General features: G+C 38.0%; 1 protein-coding gene across 11 annotated transcripts in view; it reads left to right on the top strand.

Moving 5' to 3' along the window:
* Nucleotides 1-12,258, top strand: part of LOC111870300 (tetratricopeptide repeat protein 39B) — a 54,720-nt gene extending 42,462 nt beyond the window's left edge. For all 11 annotated transcript variants that reach the window (XM_023862829.2, XM_033753811.1, XM_023862508.2 and 8 more), the window contains 4 exons: nt 1,020-1,249; nt 3,381-3,615; nt 10,210-10,373; nt 12,003-12,258. In XM_023862829.2, coding sequence (XP_023718597.1) covers nt 1,020-1,249; nt 3,381-3,615; nt 10,210-10,336 — 592 coding nt within the window. In that variant the 3' untranslated portion in view covers nt 10,337-10,373; nt 12,003-12,258. The remainder of the gene's footprint in view (nt 1-1,019; nt 1,250-3,380; nt 3,616-10,209; nt 10,374-12,002) is intronic.
* Nucleotides 12,259-23,287: the final 11,029 nt, after the last annotated feature.

Below are 23,287 nucleotides of genomic sequence, written 5' to 3'. Positions count from 1 at the left end.
CTTATTTGTTGTTTACAACAAAGATAAATTCAAATTAAATTCTGATGTCTATAACATGAATACTAGACAAAAATATAACTTCCACCTACCCTCATCAACTTTATCAGTATATCAAAAAGGAGTCTACTTTACTGGCATAAAAGTGTTCAACAATCTGCCACAAAGTATTAAAAACTTGGGCAATGATACTAAAAAGTTTAAATCAGAGTTAAAGAATTATCTACATGCTCATTCCTTCTACTCTTTAGATGAATACTTCAATGTAAATAGAGAATGATGTAAAATTAAGTTATATTAATTTTTAAGCTAAAATTGCCTGTACTTATGTACGTAACCTTTTGACTTGTTCTGTATCCAAAGGTACTAACCTACTTAGGATTTATAGAATGTAAATAAATTCAATTCAATAATGTAGAAGCAAAATGTCTCTTTAATTTGTGATCATTTTCATTATAAAAGAATTATAAAATAAAAATGTAAGTTTCAAATGTACTCTATATGAAGTAGGCTGTGTCATAGTTCAAGCGGTTAGTCACCGGCTTCCCACCGCGGTGGCCTGGGTTCAAACCTGGGTCTGGTTAAGTGGGATTTGTGGTGGGAAAAGTGGCGCTGGGGCAGGTTTTCTCCAAGTACTTCAGTTTCCCCTGCCGATCTTCATTCCACCAAATTCTCCATCATCACAATCACCCAGGGCAGGTACAATAGAACAATCAGTGGCAGACTTGCTGAGAGGTCCCAGCTGGACTCCACCCCCCACTATGCGAATTAAAAAAATCCTTAACATGAAGTATGTTTATTGTGAACAGTTCTGAGTTTAGTACTGTGAACTTAAATGTTAAAATATTTTGTTAACTGAAAATTATGCTGATAGGTCTGTCATGTATAACCTTTCTTAATTTCATATTTTCATCGGTTAATATTTGAAACAGTTTTTAGTTTGAGTGGGATAATTGATGCATGGTTTAAAGTTATGAATGTCAGTCGAATGCCCTGATTTAATCTGTAAACTTCTCATGCAGAGATGCCCCACAGTGGAAGCAGAGGATTGCAGGGAAGTCCTTACCAATGGAGAAGTTTGCAGTGAAGAAGGCTGAGCGTTTCTTTGCTCAGAAGAAAATGTTGGTTCTACCAGCCCTGGAGCTCATGTATGTGTGGAATTTATTTAAAGTATTGGGCAAGAAGTGTGAACTGATACAGAATGTGTACAAGATGACCGAGAAGACATTAGCTATGCTTGATGCTCAGAAAAGTAAGATTCCACATAATAGCTTTCTGCTTTGTGATCTGAGAGATGTACTGTCTAGTTAATGCTCTGTTTGTTAGTAGAAGAACTTGTTATACTCTAAACAATATGGTCATATAGGTCCTCATGTTGTGCAGTTTAAGGAGAGCACAATATTTTGGAGGAACAAGCTCAGCTTCCTGTTTGCTGCTGATATCTTGTTTGGTTTGCCTTTTGACCCTGGAGGTGGAGACAGGTCCTCCAAAAATTTCAGGCTGTCTCTAAACTACATTGCATTACAACCCAGAAGAATGTGTTCTTCACATTCACTGCTATGAGAACTATAAGAAAAGAAGTCATAACCCAGATTTAATATAGGTTATCAATATATGCCCACAGAGAATACTACTGATATTCCTCACCGAGCATTTAACCTATGCTTAGCAGTTCCTCTGCTAAGTCACTCCCCCTTAATTCCACTGATTGGGTAATTTTGAGAACTGGGGTTTACACAATTTCTGAATCTCCAATCAGCTAGCTGCAATTTGGGGCTTTGAACCTTAAAGTCCTAACGTTGTTTTTGACAGTGCACTGACAGATAACCTGCTTGGCGTGGGTTTCAAAACCGCCTACTTTTAAGTTACGACATGCAGGACCTGTCAGTGATTGAATTCTCAAAGTTTGCCGCCATGCTACTTACAAACAGAATTTCTCAGAAAAAGCCACAGGGGGTGTTTCCTATGTAACATCAAGATTTGGAATAAGTCCATTCCTGGAAACAAGAATGTGACTATGTCCCACTTGGCTTTGGTATTACTTGTTACCTGCACTTAATTTTTATTACTGATTATTCTAATTATACCTAAATTGGTGAGAGACAGTGGAGCGGTTACAGTTGGATTATTTAGAAGTTTCTTGAACTACACATAATTATAGCAGTTGATAGTAACTTTGAAGTTAAATAAGTTTATGTACTGAATAAAATGTCTTCAAGATCCTTGTGACTTAAAAATACAGAAGAACATTTACATTCTAGGGGGACACGGTAGCGTAGTTGGTTGAGGGGCTATGCTACAAGCCGGAAGGTCATGGGTTCAAGTCCCGATGAGGTCGTTGGATTCTTTTCAATTGACCAAATCTTTCCAGCCGCACTATGGCCCTGGGGTTGACTCAGCCTCTAACAGAAATGACTACCAGGAGTTAAATAATTTTCCTGGGGAGTAAAGCCCAGCCAGCAAGTAAGGCTGACAACCTTACCGCCATCTTTGAGCCAATTGTCTAGATAATGTGGGACCCTCAACGTCTCACAACCCTATGGGCCTTCATGGCCTGCTACAGGGATAGCTTTACTTTTTTTACTTTACATGTAGATTAAAAAGGGTGCTGACGATGTTGGATGACACACAGAATTACTGGGTTTTTGGACTTTTTCCGTCATCCGGAATTCTAGGTAATAGAGGACTCGATCTGTTTCCATCTTCAGGTGAAAAAGGAAGACACCTACTCAGTTGGGCCCCTTAGAAAGAGCTAATCTCAATCACTGGTCCAGTGAGTCCAACTGAGTAGGTGTCTTCTTTTCTCACTTGAAAACGGAAACAGATCCAGTTTCCGAAACGTTGTGTCCTCTATTACCTAGAATTCCGGACAATGGAAAAAGTCCAAAAACCAAGTAATTCTGTGTGACAGAAAATCATATTGGCTCATTTGTATGTGTTAAGTGAGAGGTGCCTGTCAATGAGTATTTGATAAATCCTTCTTATGCCTAATATTTGTTTTTAAAACAGAACTCCTAATTTCTTATCCATTTCTCTCAAGTACAGCATATTTTTTGTCTGTTTGAAAAGTACCAGTACTGTTGATATTGTGTTTACAAAAGAAATAGAAGTGAAATGTCGCAGAGTCAGGTCTCACTGAAGTTACTTGAGAAATACTTATTATGTTGTAAACAAAATGTTGTTAAAATGATTTTCTTTGTTCATGGTTTGTTAAATTTAAGTCTTTGTATTTACATACTGAATTGAGGGTTTAATTTCATCCCCTGAGAAGTAGTACATTTAAGAAATTTTTTGTTGCTTTTTAGTATGAATTTCATCCCATGTAAATCTGTCATATTGTAAAATGCAAGTTAGGTGAAATTTCACTAAATTTTTGTCTGCAGGGCGTCAGGAGTTCGATGCAGATAACCGAGCCCTGGTGCTGTTGTTGAAAGGAGCAAGTCTGCGGCAGATGCAGAGTCCACTGCAAGCAGAGGAATGTCTGAATAGTGTACTTTTGCTAGAAAAGAAGCTAAGAGAGGACCTTTACTTAATACCATATGCATTGGTAGAGCTTGCACTGCTATTCAGAGAGCAGGGGAACCTCACTAAAGCATCTCAGCTACTAGAGGATGCAAAGTAAGGAGTTCATATTTCTTCAGAAAGCATTGCAAATTTGTTTACTGGTAATGATGTTATCTCCAATATATATATTTGTAGTGTTTCAATTAAAATGTTGTGACATGTTGGGTGTTTGTAACGTGACAAATAACTTCAAGCCATCTTGGATCTAGCGAATTTATTGCACATTTGCTCTTACACATACACAATTCACAATTTCACAATTACTTCTCCTGCTGTAGTCACTGCCATTCACTCGATACAACTCAACTCACAGCGGCTGGACTTCAACTCATACTGAATACTAGTAACTGGCTCTCTCTGACGAATACTCCTCATTATGTAGCTTCCGCACTAACAACACAGAAAACAGTTACGTGATAGCTACTGCTGTTGCATAACATCGTGTTTACCGATTGCCTAGCAACAGTCACTTCACAGATTCGCCTGTTGTGTGATGTCACATCCTAGTGGGGAGGGATGTTTACCGAGCATTGCATAATGATGGGAGGAGTGGGGGTGTGTGATGTCACTTGTGGAAATGCAGAGTTCATGTGACCCCTACTACCTGTTGCGCCATCCACGTTACAATATTCATACTTTCTCCTAACAAGAATACTTGGGCCCAGTAAGAGAGAAGGCTGCAGAAAATTGAATAACAAGAATTTTAATAAATTATACTCTTCATGAAATATTATTGGGGTGTTTAAAGCAAGGAGGATCAGTTTGGCAGGGCATGTAGCATACATGAGAAATGAGAACTTCATTAAAAATTTAGTGTAAATCTCAAAAAGAAGAGGTAACTTGAGAGACCTTGGTATAAATGGGAGGACATAATAAATTCCATCTTAAAGAAACAGCATGTGACAGAGTGGATTAGAATCATCTGGCTCAGGACAGGGATAAGTGGTAGGCTGTTGTAACCGTTGTAATGATTTTTCATGTTTCATGAAAGGGAGAATATCTTGACTAGCTGAGCAACAGTTAGCAGACTTAGTAGCCTGACCTTGTTCCATGGAATGAGTTATATCCCATACCTTTCTTTGGCATAGTCTAGATATTGTAACGCCAGTCACAGTAGACGAGCGGTCTAAGGCGTGCACTGTCTTCGCTCGCTCGGAAGCTGGGATCGCGTGGGTTCGAATCCCACTCAGGGCATGGATGTTTGTGTGCATTTTTCTGTGTTTGTCTACAGGTAGAGGTCTTGCGACGAGCTGATCACTCGCCGAAGCAGTCCTACTGTATTTGTAAGAGCTAGTAAACTGAAGTGAAATGGAGAGTTTCATGGAGGTAGGCCTAGGCCCAAATTGGGGCTGTAGCACCACAGGAAGAAAAAAAATATATTGTAACAGCTATTGATTTATGGAGAACTTAACTGTCCCACTGTCCGTAATAATGTATGCTCCTGAAACCAGTTCTCTGCTCACTCATTACTTTACGGCAATACCATTGCCCGGTCACTGAATTCACCTGTTCTCTCCTCTCAGTTTCTCTGAACTGAAAACTGTTTCATGAACTAACGTGCTGACTCACTGACTGACTGTGCTGATTAGTTGAGCACTCACTACTCATTCTTCTGCCCTTCACTGCACTGAACTTAACTCGACTTATATTAGAGCTTGACAGATACTTGTGTAGGTATGTCACCCGTGGGGAAATTTCTAATGCTGGGGCAGGTTTCCTCCAAGTACTTTGGTTTCCCCTGCCAATCTTTATTCCATCAGTTGCCCCCACAGTCACCATTATCTGTCATCTGGGGCTGGTACAATAGGCCAGTAGTGGACTCAGTCTCACTCCACTAAGAATATATTGTGCAGGCCAGGTGATGCAATCCATCTGCCCTCAAGCCCTGCAGTCATGTAATGGCAGACAGAATAGTTGTAATATCGTAAGGAAGTTGTTTTGTGCATTGAGTGTAGTGTTTCAGTAAGGAGGTGTCCATAATTTTAATAATAATTCTGCTTATATTTACAGCTTGTGAACTGTGTAGCTCTTTTACTGGTGCACTAGTGTAAAGCACATTGAAATTTTAGCAGAGATTTGGTGAGCACGAAGCCTGTAGAGAAAACAATTTATGTACTATTGCAGCAGTTTTTACCCAGAACCACAATAAAAAAAAATACTAACATAACTAAAGCAGTTTGTAATCCACTTTAATACTGATTATGTGTATTTTGTGATATACATGTGTACTTACTGCAATGTGGATGATTCAGGCATAGCTTTTACTGCTATGCTTTTAGGTGTTTCCCATTATATCTGTATCAGTGATTTTTATATGATTATGTCCCATTTGTGTTATGTTAGTCAAGGTTCTGAGGCTAACAGTCTCACAAAATTAAGGAAAAAGCCTTGCTTTTTTTGCTCATAATCACACACTGCCTGTTTCCACCAGTACATGTGTACAGACTACATCACCACAAGGACATTCATCATATCATACTATGTTACACTTCAGCCCTTGCTCTCAGATACACATACTTTCCACTGTCTCAGTTATTTCGATGAGGACGTATTATTATTTATTATTATTAGAGGGGGTGGGTTTCCCCATGCACTTAGACTAGTTATTGGTCCATTGTGCGTCCCCCTTTAATTTCTACTGTCGCCATACCCTACCGGTACTGGTGTGTACTATCAGCCCCGTTCAGCCAATGAGGTCGGTCCTCGGTACCTGATATTTCCCCTATCTACTGGAGGCATTGGAAACTACTTGGGCGGGAAACTTGTTGCCTAATTTTGCTCAGAGGTCTCCTAGAGACATGAGGATCTTTTATGTGCTGTAAATCTACGACATGGGACCCACAGCTTAAAGTCCCTCCCGGAGGACTTGTTCCCTGAATTTCTCCACCCTTAAAAATTCCACGACCTCCGCTGAGTTTGAACCCACATACCTTGAGTCATGAGGTGGGAACGTTACCCCTAGACTACGGAGGCCGCTTGACGAGGACGTATACTACGTCTTATCATCACTCGGCCTCTACTTCAGACCTGCTGTATTACACTTAACACATCCTTACATCCTTGGGAACTCACCAAAGTACTGAAAGACAACTCCAACATTATATTAATCTGCAACATAGAATTATAAATTGGCTTGGACTAACTGGAAGTGTGCACTGAGAAGGGAAATAAAAGTCCTCAAAAGCTTGGAAGTTATGCAACAAGAAATGAGCTATAAACTTCATAAATACCCAGTGAATTTGCAGCAGTTAATGTGTATCATGTGGCAGGCACTATCTATTAATACATATACTCATTTATTGTCGATTAGTTATGGTCTCACATGCAACACTATCTTCAATAAAATTTATTAACTTTGAAAGTTTGGAAGTCCGTCACTACATGTTTTGACCAATATGGTCATCATCTGGTGTTAAAAGTTTTGCTGAGGAAACTGCTGTCTTTTGTTGTTGCTTATGTTAAATATATAGGTCCTCTCGATGTGTTTGGGTTGGTGGGTTGTGTTCTTTCTTGTTGTGTTTTGTGCTGTGTCTCTTGTTCTGGAATGCACGTTGCTGAATGCACAAGTTCCGTAGGGTACAAGTAATGTGATCTTCACTTTTTGAGACATGGCCTTTCTAAAAGGGATGTTTAGAACAAATCTTTATATATACTGTATCCCCTGCCTTTTCATTCCGTCTCTCAGTGTGTTAAGATCAGAAGAGTTTATGATTCGAGTAGTAAATCAGGTTTTCAAATTAATATTCACCTTTTGTGGGGCCATGCGGTAGTGTAGTTGGTTGAGGCACTATGCTACAAGCCGGAAGGTCATGGGTTCAAGTCCCAGTGAGGTCATTCGATTTTTTTCAATTTACCTAATCCTTCCAGCTGCAATGGCCCTGGGGTTGACTCAGCCTCTAACAGAAATGAGTACCAGGAATTAATTAAATAATTTTCCTGGGTTGTAAAGGGTGGCTGGCGTGTAAGGCTGACAACCTTACCGCCATCTTTGAGCTGATTGTCTAGATAATGTGGGACCCTCAACGTCTCACAACCCTATGGGCCTTCACGGCCTGGTACAGGGATAGCTTTACTTTTTTTTGCCCCTCAGGCAGATTAGAAGTGCATTGGAATCTGATTGTCAGTGGCAATTAATCAAGAAACTAGAAGGGCAGAAATTGCTTAAGAGATCTAGGCATATATAAGTGGTCAGTATTAAAATGAGTCCTAAAGAAGCAGAATGTGAAGGCTTGGACTGGATTCAGTTGGCATAGAAATTAATCTAGTGATGGGCGTTTGCAAATGTGATAAAGAACCTGTGGTTATCATAAAGCAGAATTATCTGACCAACTGAATATCTTCTGCCGACTTCTCTAGAATACCCTGCCTCATATAGTAAAGGTAAAGTTGTCCCTGTGCTTAACTAATTAAGCAGTATTCCATGAAGGCGTATGGGGACGTGGATGTATAGATCCATATTTTTCTTCACCTCAGCACTAGTTGGAGGTGAATGATCAGCTTCACTCCCCGGCTGCTTTATCCTTGGGGAAAGAGCCCCAGGTACCCATTGGATAGGAGGTTGGGTGGACCTCGACAATGTGGAGAAGAGAAAATTCTTGACTCTACCAGGACTCGAACTCCAGCCCCTCAGTCATCCAGCTTGTAGCCAGTCGCTATACCAGTTATGCTATCCCTGCTGCTGCCTCTTGTAATTAGATTGCAGAGGAACAAAATAAGATATGTTCCCATAAAAAAAAATATATTTTTGAAACTTTTGCAAATGTATTGTGATGGAACATGTCCAACGCTAGCTGCTTCACTAGAAGCAGCCAGTTTTTCAATAACAGTATGCCATAACTCCATGTGCTGTTTGAGTGTGTTTCCATATGCATGTGTTTGTATGTTTGTATTCATATGAAACAGTTCTTGATCCACTTCGTGAACTTATAGAATCTTGCTGATTAGTTTCTTCTGAGGCCAGAACATGTTGAAATTGCCAGGTGTGAGGTTAGGAATATATCGATTTTTGTGCATGACTTCCTATCTTCCTATCCAGACCCTTTCTATATATGTGTCTGATGGGAGGGGAAGAGTTTTTAAGTTCTGGCATTCAGTAAGGCGACTCTCTTGATGATGATGGCTGTAATTTTTGAATATCGAGCCTAACAACTTCGGTATGTTTCTGTCCTTCTGCTGTACATCACAGATTCCCAGTTTCATAATTGTTTTTATATAGGTTAATTAAGGAATTACAAAAACATTTTGAGAATCTGTGAAGCATTACGAGGTTCTGTCGAATAGTTCCTGCACTTGGTCTAAAAAGAAATACCGGCTTAACTTACTCAATTTTGGCTGTCATCGCTTTCAAAATAGTCTCCTTGGGATTGTATACAGCAATCCCATCATTTCTTCCGCACTTCAAAGCACCGTGGAAGTCATTTTCCTTAATGCTCCTGAGTACCACTTGCGATTCCCGTTGGATGTCAGACACTGTTCCAAAACATTGTCCCTTCAGGTTCATTTTCAATTTAGGAAACAAAGCGAAATCACAGGGGGCTAAATCCGGTGAGTAGGGAGGATGGGGAATGATAACCATGTTGTTGTTAGTCATAAATTTTGAGGTTTTCAGAGATGTGTGGGTGAGCGTCTTGTCATGACAAAGGAGGCAATTGTAGTTGCACCAAAGTTCTGGTATTTTTCTCTCAAGCATCTCAAAACTTCACAGTAAAAGTAAGAGCTGACTGTAGTATTAGGAAGAGCAAATTCATGGTAAACAATCCTCCTATTATCGAAAAAACAATGAACATGCTCTTTGTTGAACTCCAGACCTGCTGCACCTTTTTTGCTCTTGGTGATTGTGGGCTCTTCCATTGTGATGATTGTTGCTTTGTTTCTGGATCATAACTGTAAGAGTAAATCCAACTTTTTTCACCTGTTATGATCCTAGAGATAAAAGTTGGGTCCTCAACCTTCTCTCATAGCTCAAGACACACGTTCTCATACCGTTGCTTTTGATCATTTGTCAAGAATCAGGGAACATACTTTGCAGTACTGTGGTGCATGTTCAGATTTTCTAAGGGCTCCTATCACACTACATAGTGAGCCAATGGTGTCTGCAAGCTCAAGGATTGTTCAGCAGTGGTCTTCATGGATGAGTTCTCAAATTTTTTCAACATTTTCTGTCATTTTGTTGGTGGTTGGTTGCCCTGAATGTTCATCATCTTCACCTGACACTCGACCAGCCTTGAAACATGAATGTCATTCAAAAACTGCTGTATCCAAAACCCCATGAAGCATTTCAGGGGTTTTAGTAGTGGATTTACTGAGCTTCACACAAAATTTGATGCAGACACATTGCTCGATTTTGCCATCTGTCGCAGACAAAACAAAATATGAAGTCAGAAAGGCACTCGTTTAAAAACGATGCACGTACACAGTGTGGTGTCATGTGGCAGACTGATGTAATAGGCTTGTGGAAGTGTGACCTTGGCATCCTCTGTCATCTTCTTTCACCAAGGCAGGTACAACACTAACAGTGCCAAAACTTTCCGACAGGACCTTGTATATTATTCTGATTACCTGTCACGTATTGAACTGTGCCATTTATCACATTTTATCAGTTGTGCATTATATGTGATAATATAACTTTTATTATTTTCATATTTGCAGAAAAAATTATACTGGATATTCACTGGAATCAAGGCTTCACTTTAAAATCCATTCATTTCAAACAGAACTGAATGAGGGAAAGAAATTGTCATCAGAAGACACTGCGGATGAATCTACTAGTCAGTAGGTTAAAAACAATCGAAATATTGTGACATGTGTTCAAGGTAAGTGTTTCTGAAATTCAAATTGGTACTGAGCTTCATCAGTTAAATTAGCATTAGCAGGTTTCTGTCCAGACAAAACATCAAGTCCTCCTGTTGAGGAAAATTTCCAGCTTTCTTCAGGTGGTCAAGGTTGGTCTAGGACTGCAGACACTGGGAGTATACAGCATTCTTGTGAGTGTTGGCAAGTTTGCATTGGACAGACCAGCCATTCAATTGAGGCCAGGGATGGTGAACACCATTAGCCATGGTATCAGCTTGGAACATTTTCTTCAACAAAATCCAGAACACCAGTATCCTCTGTACCAAATCCGTTCTCATGGGCAGCATCATCAGGGAGGTAACTCAAATAGAGCTCCACATGAGTAACATGAAATGAGAACATGGTTTCTGCCCAGACAGGTCATGGAAACCTTGAATCTACACCCTAGAGAATACAGGAAGCCTTCTTCATAGAATTTCCTGTGAGGGGTACTCAAACCAGGCTGCTAGACGTGGTGTACATTGCCCTTTTCAGGGCCTGGACACTGCTCATGTTAGGCGTCCATCCTCTTTGCATGTCTTACACTCCTCTTTTTTAATTTACTCCCCCCCCACCTCTTCATTTTTCCCTCCTCCTCTGCCATGAGCCCATATTGGTGTTCCTGTTTATTTCCATCAACTGTACTGGTGAAATATGCCCATTAAGATCCTCTGTCTCTTTATTATATCTCCCCTGACTTCTGTCATCAAAGAATAGGTGAATGAGCATGGAAGTGAGGTCCCATCATGGAGCCTCCAGAATCACCAAATTTCATGTCCCTTGACTTCTTGTGGAGTTATATCCAAACTGTTTTGTATGGATGTACTGGGCAGGTGGCCAACTCAAACAGCAGATCACTTCAGCTGTAGTTGTTGACAGCATTAGTTCCAGAGGTGGGTGATAATTGGTTATTGGGCAGATATTTCTTGTGCCATGAAAGGATTGTATTGTATGTTTGAATTTACTTACAGAAAGTTTTTAAGTTAAACTTTCTTTTTTATTTACATAAAATTAGCAATCAGAATTACATTTGATTCATAAGCTAATTAGCTGTAGTATTCTTCGTGACGTGGAGAGGGCTTATCCAGAAATAAATCCTCGTTGACCCTCTCTCAGGTCAGCCGGCCAATTCCTTTTTAGTCTTCGTTCATTGTGTGGTTCCAGTAATGGTTGAATTAGTACGTTCTCATGTCCTTCTATTTTGTTGAGGTATCTTGTGCTTTTCCCTTTTATGACTTCCTTTACTAGTGGCACTTTCAGGTCTTCATGCCATGGGGCATTACTAATCATATGTAGTATCTTTGACTGACATCTTTGGATTATGGAAATATTGGTTTTGCTAGCACATCCCCATATTTCCACTCCATACACCCAAATTGGTTTTATTATTGTTTTGTAAAGTAAGAATTTGTTGTCTAATTAGAGTTTGAAATACTTAGTTAAACTTTGTTTCATTAAATTACTTTTCTGATACGTATAATGATTATGAAAATACAGCTGGAGAGGTGAGAAATAATAAGTTACAGTTTGGACAGGTTGCTTCATGAACAGTAATTTTACATAACCAACACCCTGCACTTTAACTACACATTATATTTGTTTCTGTTCAGGAGGGGGTTGATGTTGCTGAATGGGCGTATACTCCAGTTGTATTCGGCTTTCTTCACCATCATAAATGCAACTTACATAGTACTTCTGAACTGAATGATTGGAATAATTAATATGGTTACAAACTGACCCAGTCAAGCAGGTGAATAATGTTAACTGGTAATCCATATGCCATGTAATAAACAAGCATATGGTATACATTGTAAAGAACTGAAAGAAATATGAGGGGGGACCCAAAAATAACCGGAAACGACCTGTTGCGTGCGCATGCTTTGTAGTTACGAGTTGTGCTGCTATGTGGTGTTAGCTGGGGGTCTCCCACGACTGTTAGTGAGCTGGCGNGAAGGTTTGCACATGAGACGGGTGTCTGCAAAATTTGTTCCTCGCTTGCTCGGAGATGACCAAAGAGAAAACCGCATGAATGTTTGCCGCGACTTGAAGAGTGAAGTGCAGTTTTCCCTAACAGAAAGCAAAATTTCACGCACACTCTTTGTTCCTTCTGGTCGGCCATCTCACTAATCGCCAAAGGGTTGAAACAGGAACGCACACAACAGTGCATCACAGACAAACCACTTAACTCAGACTTAATCCAGCTCACTAACAGTCGCGGGAGACCCCCAGCTAACACCACCTAGCAGCACAACTCGTAACTACAAAGCATGCGCGCGCAACAGGTCGTTTCCGCTTATTTTTGGGTCCCCCTTCGTAGGTGTCCAAACAGTAGAAATTCAAAAGAAGGATGAACTTTGAAGTGATCTGAAAACACACAATTGTCAACATTTTATCATATAGTAAAACAGGAAATGAAATAACATAAAGTTGTCCCTGTGTCTCAGTATGATGGGGTCTGCAGCAGTTACTTCTGTAATCTAAGAAAATGTCAGTGTGTGGACAGAAGTCTACCTCTATGAATAGTGAGTACAGTGGAGAGGTAAATACTTAGATTAGGGTCCACTATTGAAATTCAATTTATATGTTCTGAAGAGTATGTGACTTTTATTTTGAACAGTCCCTTGTTCTTGTTCTTGTTCCCTGTGAAACTGTCTTAACCCTTTCATTGTTATTGATGGAACACCTACATTGTGTTATGGAGAAAACTGTGTACCAGCTGCTGGTATTATAATTTTTGTTGTTATTCCATGAGTTTACACATCCAAGGAAAGGATTTTAATTCAGAAAGTATGGTAATATATTGTGACGTGTTGAGCTATGGATGACGCCCTCCCCCACCAGCGGTGATGCGCTGAGCGGAGCCGAAGTTAGCCAAGTCCCAGCATACTGGCCGCTATGCAACGCCAGTCAACAGCGGTGACGTAACATGGGATGCCGCAGTTGCTAAGTAGCAGTAAACAACTCCCAACAGTGTTGCTAGGCTATCGGCTACCACGGAGGCAGACAGCAGTGGTTGCGAGAGACGACGGTAATAAGAGTGGTAGCTGTTACGTGGCTCTTTTCTGTGTTGTCCGGAACAGGGCTAAATAAGGAGCAGCGAAGACTATTCAAGACAGTTCTCAATCTAGCCAGCAGAGAGTTACAAGTTAGCCAGCAGTGAGTCAGTCACCAGTTAATTGCAGTCCAGTATTTGTGATACTGCCAATGGCACTAAAGTTGAATCTGTAAACTCTAACTAAACTGTAAACTATAAACTATTTAGTTATGATTTTAAAATCCTTTAAAATTTAGAGAAAATTTCAAAGGATTTTAAAATCATAACTAAAGAGTTTATAGTGCTACTACAGGAAAATTTGACGTGTGCAATATAATCTACATACCAGACACATATCAACGAGGTAGATGTTGATAATACGAAGAAAATAAAAATGTGTTTTTAAATCTTAAAGTTTAGACTGGGTTTCAGTGTGGCAGCAACGTTAAGAGTATACACCTGATGATGGCCAATAGAGGCCGAAACATGTAGTGTAGAAGAGAACAAGATCAAAGACATATAATATATATTGTTTGCACTTGGGACGGAGTGTGTATCATTTATCGTGTAGAGTGCAACAGGATGCTGAGATATAATATTATTGCATCATAATTAGCAGTGTTTGCTTTCACATAAACCATCACGAGAGTATGATATATGTGTATATATATATATATAAAATTTGCACAACGTATCTAGTTGTGTGTCAGAGTGTGATGAACTTAAATTACTGCCACTGATTGGGTTTCATGATGTTGAAATAATCAACAGTCCAGTCTTTGTTTGAATCTGTATCACAAGGTGACATAGTCCTTTTTTTTTATTATTATTGCTAGTCCCTTGTACTGCGGCCACTTCTGGCCTATTGTACCAGCCCCAGATGATAGGTGAGGGTGATTGTGCAGCAATTGGTGGAATGAAGATTGGCAGGGGAAACCGAAGTACTCGAAGAAAACCTGCCCCAGCGCCACTTTGCCCACCACAAATCCCACTTGACCAGACCTGGGATCGAACCCGGGCTGCTGCAGTGGGAAGCCAGCAACTAACTGCTTGAGCTGTGGCATGGCCATGACATAGTGTTGCAATCCAGAAGACCACAATCTTAGCTTATGTGCCTGTCATTTGGACATTATTCGTGAAAACTTTATACTCTGCTACAACAAAATATTATACAGTATAGGGCGACCATGAATATGATTTTATATGGGTATTACATTACTGCAAAAATTATAAACATTTTCATAATATGACAATACAATTTGCTTTGAATATTTTTCTGCATTTAACAAATAATTATATTTTATGCTGAAAATAATTAAATTAATTTAATTGTAGTATCTATTTGTAAAGTACTGCAGATACATGATACCACTCTTTTGTACGCCTGAACATTGAGAGATCAGATTCTGTTTATTCAAATTTGTATGGTAAAATTTATGAATGAAACCTTGTATGAAGATAGATGTGGGTACCTTGATTGCAGTTTTGAAACACTGATAACATATTGTCACATGTTGCCTATGCAGCGCGACAAATAACCTCACGTAGGTCTCGGATTTAGTAGAATTTATTGAACACTTACTCATACACACTCAAGTATAATTAGTGTCACTTCAACTGCATTCTGCAGCGGCTATCTTCCAACTGTCTCTGACCGTGGCTGGATCTCAACTGTCTTCAACTGCGACTACCTGAAGACTCGCTCAGTGAATGCATTCAACCCTTTTTATAGGCTGATTTCAGACTCAATAGAGAGCACCTTCCCCCAGGGTTCATTTTCACATGTTCTGTATTGGTTACCATGGAGCTGCATTATTCTGCTGTTTCAATAACTCATCGCCACGGTTCTTTCTAGGTAACGGTCTCTTGGTATTCGACTTGTCACTGTGGGAACTCGACAGTTTCCATTGTAGCCATTGCTCAGTGATGGACGACATATAACATGATACAATATATATATATATATTTGTGTGCACAGAATTATCAGTGTAAGGGTTCAGAAATGCCAAAACAACGTGAATAATTATATATAAGCATGGTTAAACGACTGTGATTTACAGTGTACATTTATTAAAACTGACACTTTCAAATAACCTTCCAATTCAAAGTTCATCAGCAGTTTGAATCTTTTACTGTTTGCACACCGCTGGGTGTTATAGAAAAATGATTTCAAGAAACAACTAAATGTAAGAGACTAATGTAGTAATCAAAATTATTGAAGTTTGTGAAAAGTATATAAAACGTGTACGTACTTTTATAAGAAGTACATACTCTCTGAACAAAAGTAACTATCAAAATGTAGATATTCCAGTGTCACTTCTTAATTTATTGATTATTGTGCCAGTTAGGAAAGAGTATTATATTTTTCTAAGCATGAATATATATTTCATAAGCTGCCACAAAGATATGGCTTTCTGGGACACTTGTCTTAAGTTTTATGGCCCTTGGGTCTTATGTGTCTCATTTTAAGCAGTATGTATAACAGGTATTATGATATAAGTTATGAGCAGGTGTTAAGAGATCAAAATGTTATTGTTATTGTTATTTTTTTATGGTATATTTTATCCTTTACAACCAAACCCTTTGGTGGTAAGTAGTGATTATAGGTGCTTGAGTGATCAGGATCTGTCTTTTATATTTAAATTCCACTAATCTCATGCAGACTTCGTCAGATTATAATTTGGTATTAACATGACCACCATTACAGAACATGTACACATGAATGCACATGTGGAGTTTGGGAAGCAAATAAACACATTTTAATTTAATGCAGCAGTTGTTTCATGCTGACAAAGATGTGTCCTTGTTTATACTAAGGTGACCAGCCATTTCAGACATTATGATCATAAGGTAAGTTAGATTTGGATTTAAACTAAAAAAATATAGTTCTTTGTTTGAAATTTGCTCTAACAAATGTACTTTACTATTTGTAGCAGGTTTTGTATACTGTTTCCCATTCCTATCTTGTCAGACTTTTGGTAACCTCGATAAGGGGACGAGTGATAAACATCATGAATGGATCTGCTGTAGAAATGAAATGCTCTCGATCTGTTTTACAATTTTGCAGTGTTTTTGTAATATTACCATTGGACACAGGCATCAGAAACAGTGATGTGACGAATTTCCAAGGTTTTTATTTCAGTTATGGACATATGTAGTGAATAATATTAATACCATAGGCCTATTTTGTGAATGGTACTAAAAATATATTCACAAGAATTTTGAAGTAAACCTGAATATTTTTAATTCATTTTAACTGGATAATCTTAGGGGTATAGGAATGTATGTGAAGTGTCTGTGTGTTTTCTTTCAATTTATGTGCAGCTGACTGTGAATTTTATTATGTGTTAGCAAAATAATTTGGACACCTACCTTCAATAGACAAATACTGTATGTAAAAGGAAATTGCATTTGTTTATAATTCTGAACTTTTTGAGTTTGAGTATGAGTATGAGGGGTGAGCCATAGAAACCGGTCCTTGCACTGTGACCTTCAATGATCTATTGTGCTTCCCCTTTGGATTAACCCTTTATTAATCCTACACTTTGAATGAAATGTAGGACTTTATGGGAGCATCATAAAAGTCACTTGGTTCCATGAAGAATTGACCCAGGTGGCGATATCTTGGGTAAGGTACGGCCTCACAATCACATAAGATGTGTGTGTGGCTGATTCATCTTCTTGTAGGCACCTTTCACAAGTTGGGTCATCTGTCAGTCCCAGTTTGAAAAGGAAATACAGTCCTAAATTAAACCCAGCATTTGTATAATTGTGTATGGAAAAGAAAATAGGGGATAAGCTGATATGCATAAGTAGTTATTATACTTCAGAAGATCAGTCAGGCCAACATTTCAGTCATTGCACTGTGACTGTCTCCAAAATGTTTTACATTTTTATTTTTCTGTTATATTTTCTGTACAGAGTTAAACAGAGTCATGTGCTATATGATACAGTGTTCGAATTGTTTGCTGATGAACATGAAGACAGTTTCACATTTTGCCTGAGGAATACTTAAAATCTCTTGCAAGGTTTTGGTGCACATATATGATAAATCAGAAAGTTTTTTAAATTTCTTAACAACTGTTGAAAAATGAAGTACATAATTTTCATATCTAAGCATGCATACTACTTTATAAAATCAGTGTGCCGTAATACTTGCCATGATGATGAATAAGTTCATATGAGGTCAAAGTTTATGAACTTTCTGATGCTATCATATTTATACATTGTTCAACAGTGTTTCAAGCATCCCAGCAGAAACAAATTAATACAAATTCATTTTAACCCCAGTTAATATAGCTATATATGAAAGGAGGAAATAACTCCAAAGTGAACACAGAGTTTCCAAATCTGTTTTTGTGGGTGCAAAATATTGCTCATGTCATACCTCAGAGTTATTTACCAAATATCCAGTAGCACTGCTTTTCTATTTTAATAGGTTCTTTACATATAATTTTCTGGCTCTGAAGAAATGGTTTTGATAATATCTGATAGTTTAATGAACTGTACATAAATAAGCCCTCTTAGGTCTAAAATGCATTCTGAACTGATTGTATGTAGTTAACAAATTGCAGTTTCATGTAACATGTGTCATACAAGTCCATATTTTGTTGATAAGTTTTAGTTTTAGCTTCCAGATACAAAATTGAAATCTGTAAAGGTGCTGAGAAGTCACAAGATGAAGCAGATGAAAGGAAAGATAAGAGCATAAAGATAATTTTAAACAGTGAAGTGTCATATGATGCCCATCTTTGGCACTATTCTGCACACAAAGCAGTACATATTTTACAAATTCATAATAAGAAAATATGAGACATTGAGCTACATAATCATATCTCCATCTCTTAGTGCGATATGTAAATTAGCTACTCCTAAGTCACAATACAAATTATTGTTTGATATTGTTAGTTTAATAAAATTGTAGTATTCAAATGGAACCCAAATTTGAGTATCACACTTTCTATATAAAGAATTCAAACAAATTAAGCTAAAGGATGAGACCTCGACAGCAGAGTATCGTTATTTTGTTGTCACCTAGTGGTCAGAGTTCTTGGCTACAGATGCAGAGGTCCAGGGTTCGATTCCTGGCGCTACCAGATTTTCTGAGAAGTAGTAGGTCTGGAACGGGGTTCACTCAGCCTCGTGAGGATAATTGAGGAGCTGTTTCAAGAAAATAGCGGCTCCTGTCTAGAAAACCGAAATTAACGGCCGTTGGGATTCATTGCACTGACCACATGACACTCTCTATCCACTAAAATTGGCACTAACTTTGCCGAGAAGCTGAGGTTGCTCGGTTGGCATAGTTTGTTTGTGGACTAAAACCACGGATTTTTTTTTTTGTATGGAGGCATAAAGGAATTTCAGTTGTCAGAAATTTTGCACATTCTCATGTGGATACATAAGGGAGAGAAAGTTTAGCATAATTGACTTACATAATGAGATCTCTGTACTTGTTTCCAAACAGTTTTTTTTTGGGGGGGGGCAGCTAATTGTTGCTTAATGTAACACAGTGATCCAACAAAATTTTGATTATCTGCAGTAATGCAGGGAAGAAGTAGTGCAGATAATTAAGAACAACAGATAATCTAAAAATCTGGAAATTCCCACTATCCATGCTGCACTCAGTCCAGAAAATCACTTAATTGCTACTTACCGGTCACTAAAGAGTGAGACAAATATGTTTCCAATATAAGAAAGCAACCCTTGTGTTGTGGTGTTAGTCTGGTTTGAAAAGGAATAGAATAATAAAATAGAAAGCTGCAACAGGTTAGAAAATGTACAGTCTATTGCACTTGGTAGTGTAGTTGGTTGAGGCACTAAGCTATAAGCTGGAAGGTCGCAGGTTCAAGTCCCAATGAGGTCATTGGATTTTTTCAATTGATCTAATCCTTCCAGTCACACTATGGCCCTGGGGTTGACTCAGCCTCTTAACAGAAATGAGTACCATGAATTAATTAAATAATTTTCCTGGTCAGTAAAGCGTGGCTGACGCGTAAAACTGACAACCTTACTGCCATCTTTCAGCCGATTATGATAATGTGGGACCCTCAGCATCTCACAACCCTATGGGCCTCCACAGCATGTTACAGGTATAGCTTTACTTTACTTTCACTTTACTGAAAGTGACCAAAACACTTTAATAGAATTTTTTTAAGTCATTAATTCTGTAGAGAGAGAGTCATTTATGTTTCGAACCAGTTATTTTTGTATGTTAGCATTTCTAATTCATGTAAATAGAATTTATGTATGATAATATTATTGAAATATTTAATATTTATTATTACTTTATAAGTAATTACCCAATTTATAAGCATATGTGATCAGTAAATAATAACTATATAAATGCTGACCATAAAGAATTTGTGTTGTTGTTCGCATGTATCTTAAGTAATCTGTAAGGTATTTCATCCAGTGGTAGTGATGATGTAATTTCAGATATGCTGCTTTCAGTTAATTTCATTGAAATGTTAACCTCTCAGTGTGATGCCATTTACAATGCATCCAGCTACAAGTGCCATTGGTCTTGTATGTCACCTGTGTCAGTAGAGCCACTGTATTGTCCAGTAGTACAGAAGTGTCATGTGAATTGTGTTCCAAAAGCAAATTCTGCTCACAAAAATTTTCCTTCTAGAAATCTGCAGCTCAGCCACATGCTCTATGTCTTTACTGTTCCTGTGTGAGTCTGGAGTATCCTTTTGCTATGAATGTTATTTTTCATTAAAAATACGTTAATGTCCTCCTGCACTGACCTTAATTACCTGACTTGGCCCCATCTAACTTCTGTTTCCAGACATTAGAAAGATTAATTTTGAAGAACCCATCATCAGTGATGAAGTGCACTGGAGATGAAAATATTTCTATAATGAGAACATACCATGAAAGAATGCTGATTCTGTGCTTTGTAATGAATATGTTAGCATTTATCTAATATGGTTTTTATCTCACGAGGTTTGAAACTTCTGTGAATGACAAGGAAATGTGCCTTTGTCATGAATTGCTTTGGGTTCTAACTATTTTTTAGAAAAAAAATATTGAGCTCATATTTTACATTTTCTGGTATGAAGGATGATTTGAGCATATAAAGCCTCCTCACTAAATATGTGCTGAAAATGCAGAGTAAAGGTACTAGGACCATGTTTGTCTCACTTCTGGATTACATGATTACATTTGAGGAGTTTGAAGAATAAAATTGAAAGTCTCAGTTAAGTACGAGACACAGAGATTTTTATTACATAATGATAAATATGCAAGTCTTTTATTGTTTTTTTTAACTGTTTAACTGAATGGACCCTTCAAAATGTGAATATCACAGTGGAGTGGATCCTACTGTTACTTCTTCCCCCATGTTCCTTAACCCATCATTGTTAAATATCCACAGAGTTAGTGTAAGATGATTCCACAACATTCTGTTTATAAACAACCAAAGAGGAATGAAAGAATGAAACAAGCAACAAATGAAGAACTTTACCGCCAAGCTGAGTCACATGATAACTGTTTGCAATAAATGGTAAGTTTGTGGGCCCAGTATGTCAGTTGAATCCAGGATATGTTTGTTGCTTGAAGTACAAATAGGAAGGTATTGATGAGGTAGTTGTAACTCCTATATTAAGGAAAATACAGTATGCGCCAAAATATGCAGTACTGAAATGAAAAGACGTCCTGTTGATACCACTGTCTATTCATGTGAAGGCCCCTTGCATGACAGAACCTTCTCAAATCATGAAGAAATGGTCCGATCACCATGTCCCTGTAGCGTTCTTGGGTGACGGTAAGAGCATTGCCTCCTCATCCTCAATGAAATATGGGCCTAATATACCGTGTGCTGAGACGGTACACCATATCGTCACACGTGTACTGTGTAGCGGTTTCTGGACAATAACATCTGGCCGCTCAAAACCAAGGAAGCGAGTTGTCTGGCGACCATTTCCTTATGAGCGGAAATAATACTCAACTATGAATACTTTTTCCTCCGTCGAGAGACCCATTTCCAATAACAACTGCACAACACAACTTCCTTTCACTACTGGGAACACGTGCAGCTGGAGCTATGCCCCGTCAACAAACGCACATGTGCGAGTCTCAGTACTGCATTTTTGGCACATACTGTAATTTTATTCAACATTACAGTAACAGGTAATGGTAACTTAAAAGTATGTTAGTATGGATTATTGCTACAATAGGAGTATAATTTGTAGATGTTGCACTGTAATTATGCAAGGTGTGAGGCCAAATGTAGCACTTGTGAATTTTTATCTGTAAAATTGTATCAGCATGCTTGAAAGTACTTCATTGTGTTAAAAAGCGTTATCCTAAATGTAGATCACTGTACATTGTTTCCCTTGAAATGTCAGGAGCTGTTTTGGTACTTGTTATTTTAAGAGGAGAGGCTGCTGCTTAGAGAAGCGTTTTTTCCCCCCTACACTTTTTTTGACACATGAATGAAATGTGAGAGAACAGTAATTGATCGCCATGCCATGTTTTTCCAGTATGGCAGTATCTTATCGTGCAAAGTAGAATTTCAAAAGTGTACACTTACTTCTGTAATTGCAATGGACCATTCAATTCAAAGCAAGGGTTAGTGTAAAAATTTTGCATGTACTATTCTGTCATCTGTTGTAAATATTAGTGAAAATATGATTTTAAGTTTCTAAAACTACTGCTTGCCCAGTTTATGGGCTTGAAATTTGCATTAGAGTCTTAAATCAGTAATTATTTATCAGTGAAAAAAATGTAATGTTTGTATCACATTATGACAGACAAAATTTTTAATAACAGAAAACCTAACATGCCCATAATGGAAGATGAAAATGCATTAATGGCAATAAAGTTAGTTTGCTGACTGTTACATTATTTATCTGATACATGTAATATTTTTCTCATAAATCTGAACATTTGTTAATTGATTTTCTTCAAGCACCATAAGTGTAATTATAAATTTTGGAACAGTACTGTCATCTAATGCACTAATGAGTGATTTGGAAATATAATTTTGGTGTATGTTTAAACATAACTGGTCTTAAATAGAAGAAATATGTATATCATTGTGAAACTGGTTTAATAGCATTTTGAATGTGGATGTGTGGAGTACTGTAATTTTAGTGGTGTATGTAATTTTGCTTTATTTGTGACTATGAAATTAAAGTTTGGAGCATTATTCACAGTTATTATAAAAGTTCATCATAATATGAAATTAAGGAATGAGGTCTTACATTGTTTGTTTACAGTTTCAAATTAATTAGTTCTTAGTGTGACGTGACTAAAATTTCCAGTATGCTGCTTACTGTGTCATGCACTTTATCCTTCCTTCCCTCCCCCAAAATTTTTGAGCTAGTGTTTTCATGAAAATTGATGCAAATGTTGTACTACTTTAGGTCAACTTAATGCCATATTTTTGTTTTTTTAAGTACTTCACTTTGCTGATGTCAACAGCAGTCATTGAGAATTTGAGATAATGCAGATTCATTACCAACATAAAAGTTTTTAAAGGATGCATATTTAAATTGTTGTGGATTTATGATGTTGATACTTTGTTTTGGCCCAAAATTTACTTACATATTGAGCTGTGTGGGAAAATGCATTGTCATGATTCAAAATCCACTTTATCTAAAATAAAAGTTGGTATGAAATGAATTAAGAGATAAAAAGGTAAAGTTGTCCCTATACTTAACTAATTAAGCACTATAGCATGAAGGCACATGGGGGAGTGAATGTATAGAGCCATGTATTCTTGATCTTGACACTCGGCTGAGGTGAATGGTCAGCTTCATGCCCTGGCTCCTTTACCCCCCCAGAAAAGAGCTCCCTCTTCCCATTGGATAGGAGGCTGGGTGGGTTCCAGAAACAGACTGCTTAACATGGAAA

This window comes from Cryptotermes secundus, unplaced genomic scaffold, assembly GCF_002891405.2.
Source record: "Cryptotermes secundus unplaced genomic scaffold, Csec_1.0 scaffold112, whole genome shotgun sequence".
Lineage (NCBI taxonomy): Eukaryota > Metazoa > Arthropoda > Insecta > Blattodea > Kalotermitidae > Cryptotermes > Cryptotermes secundus.
This window is presented reverse-complemented; position numbering and strand designations above follow the sequence as displayed.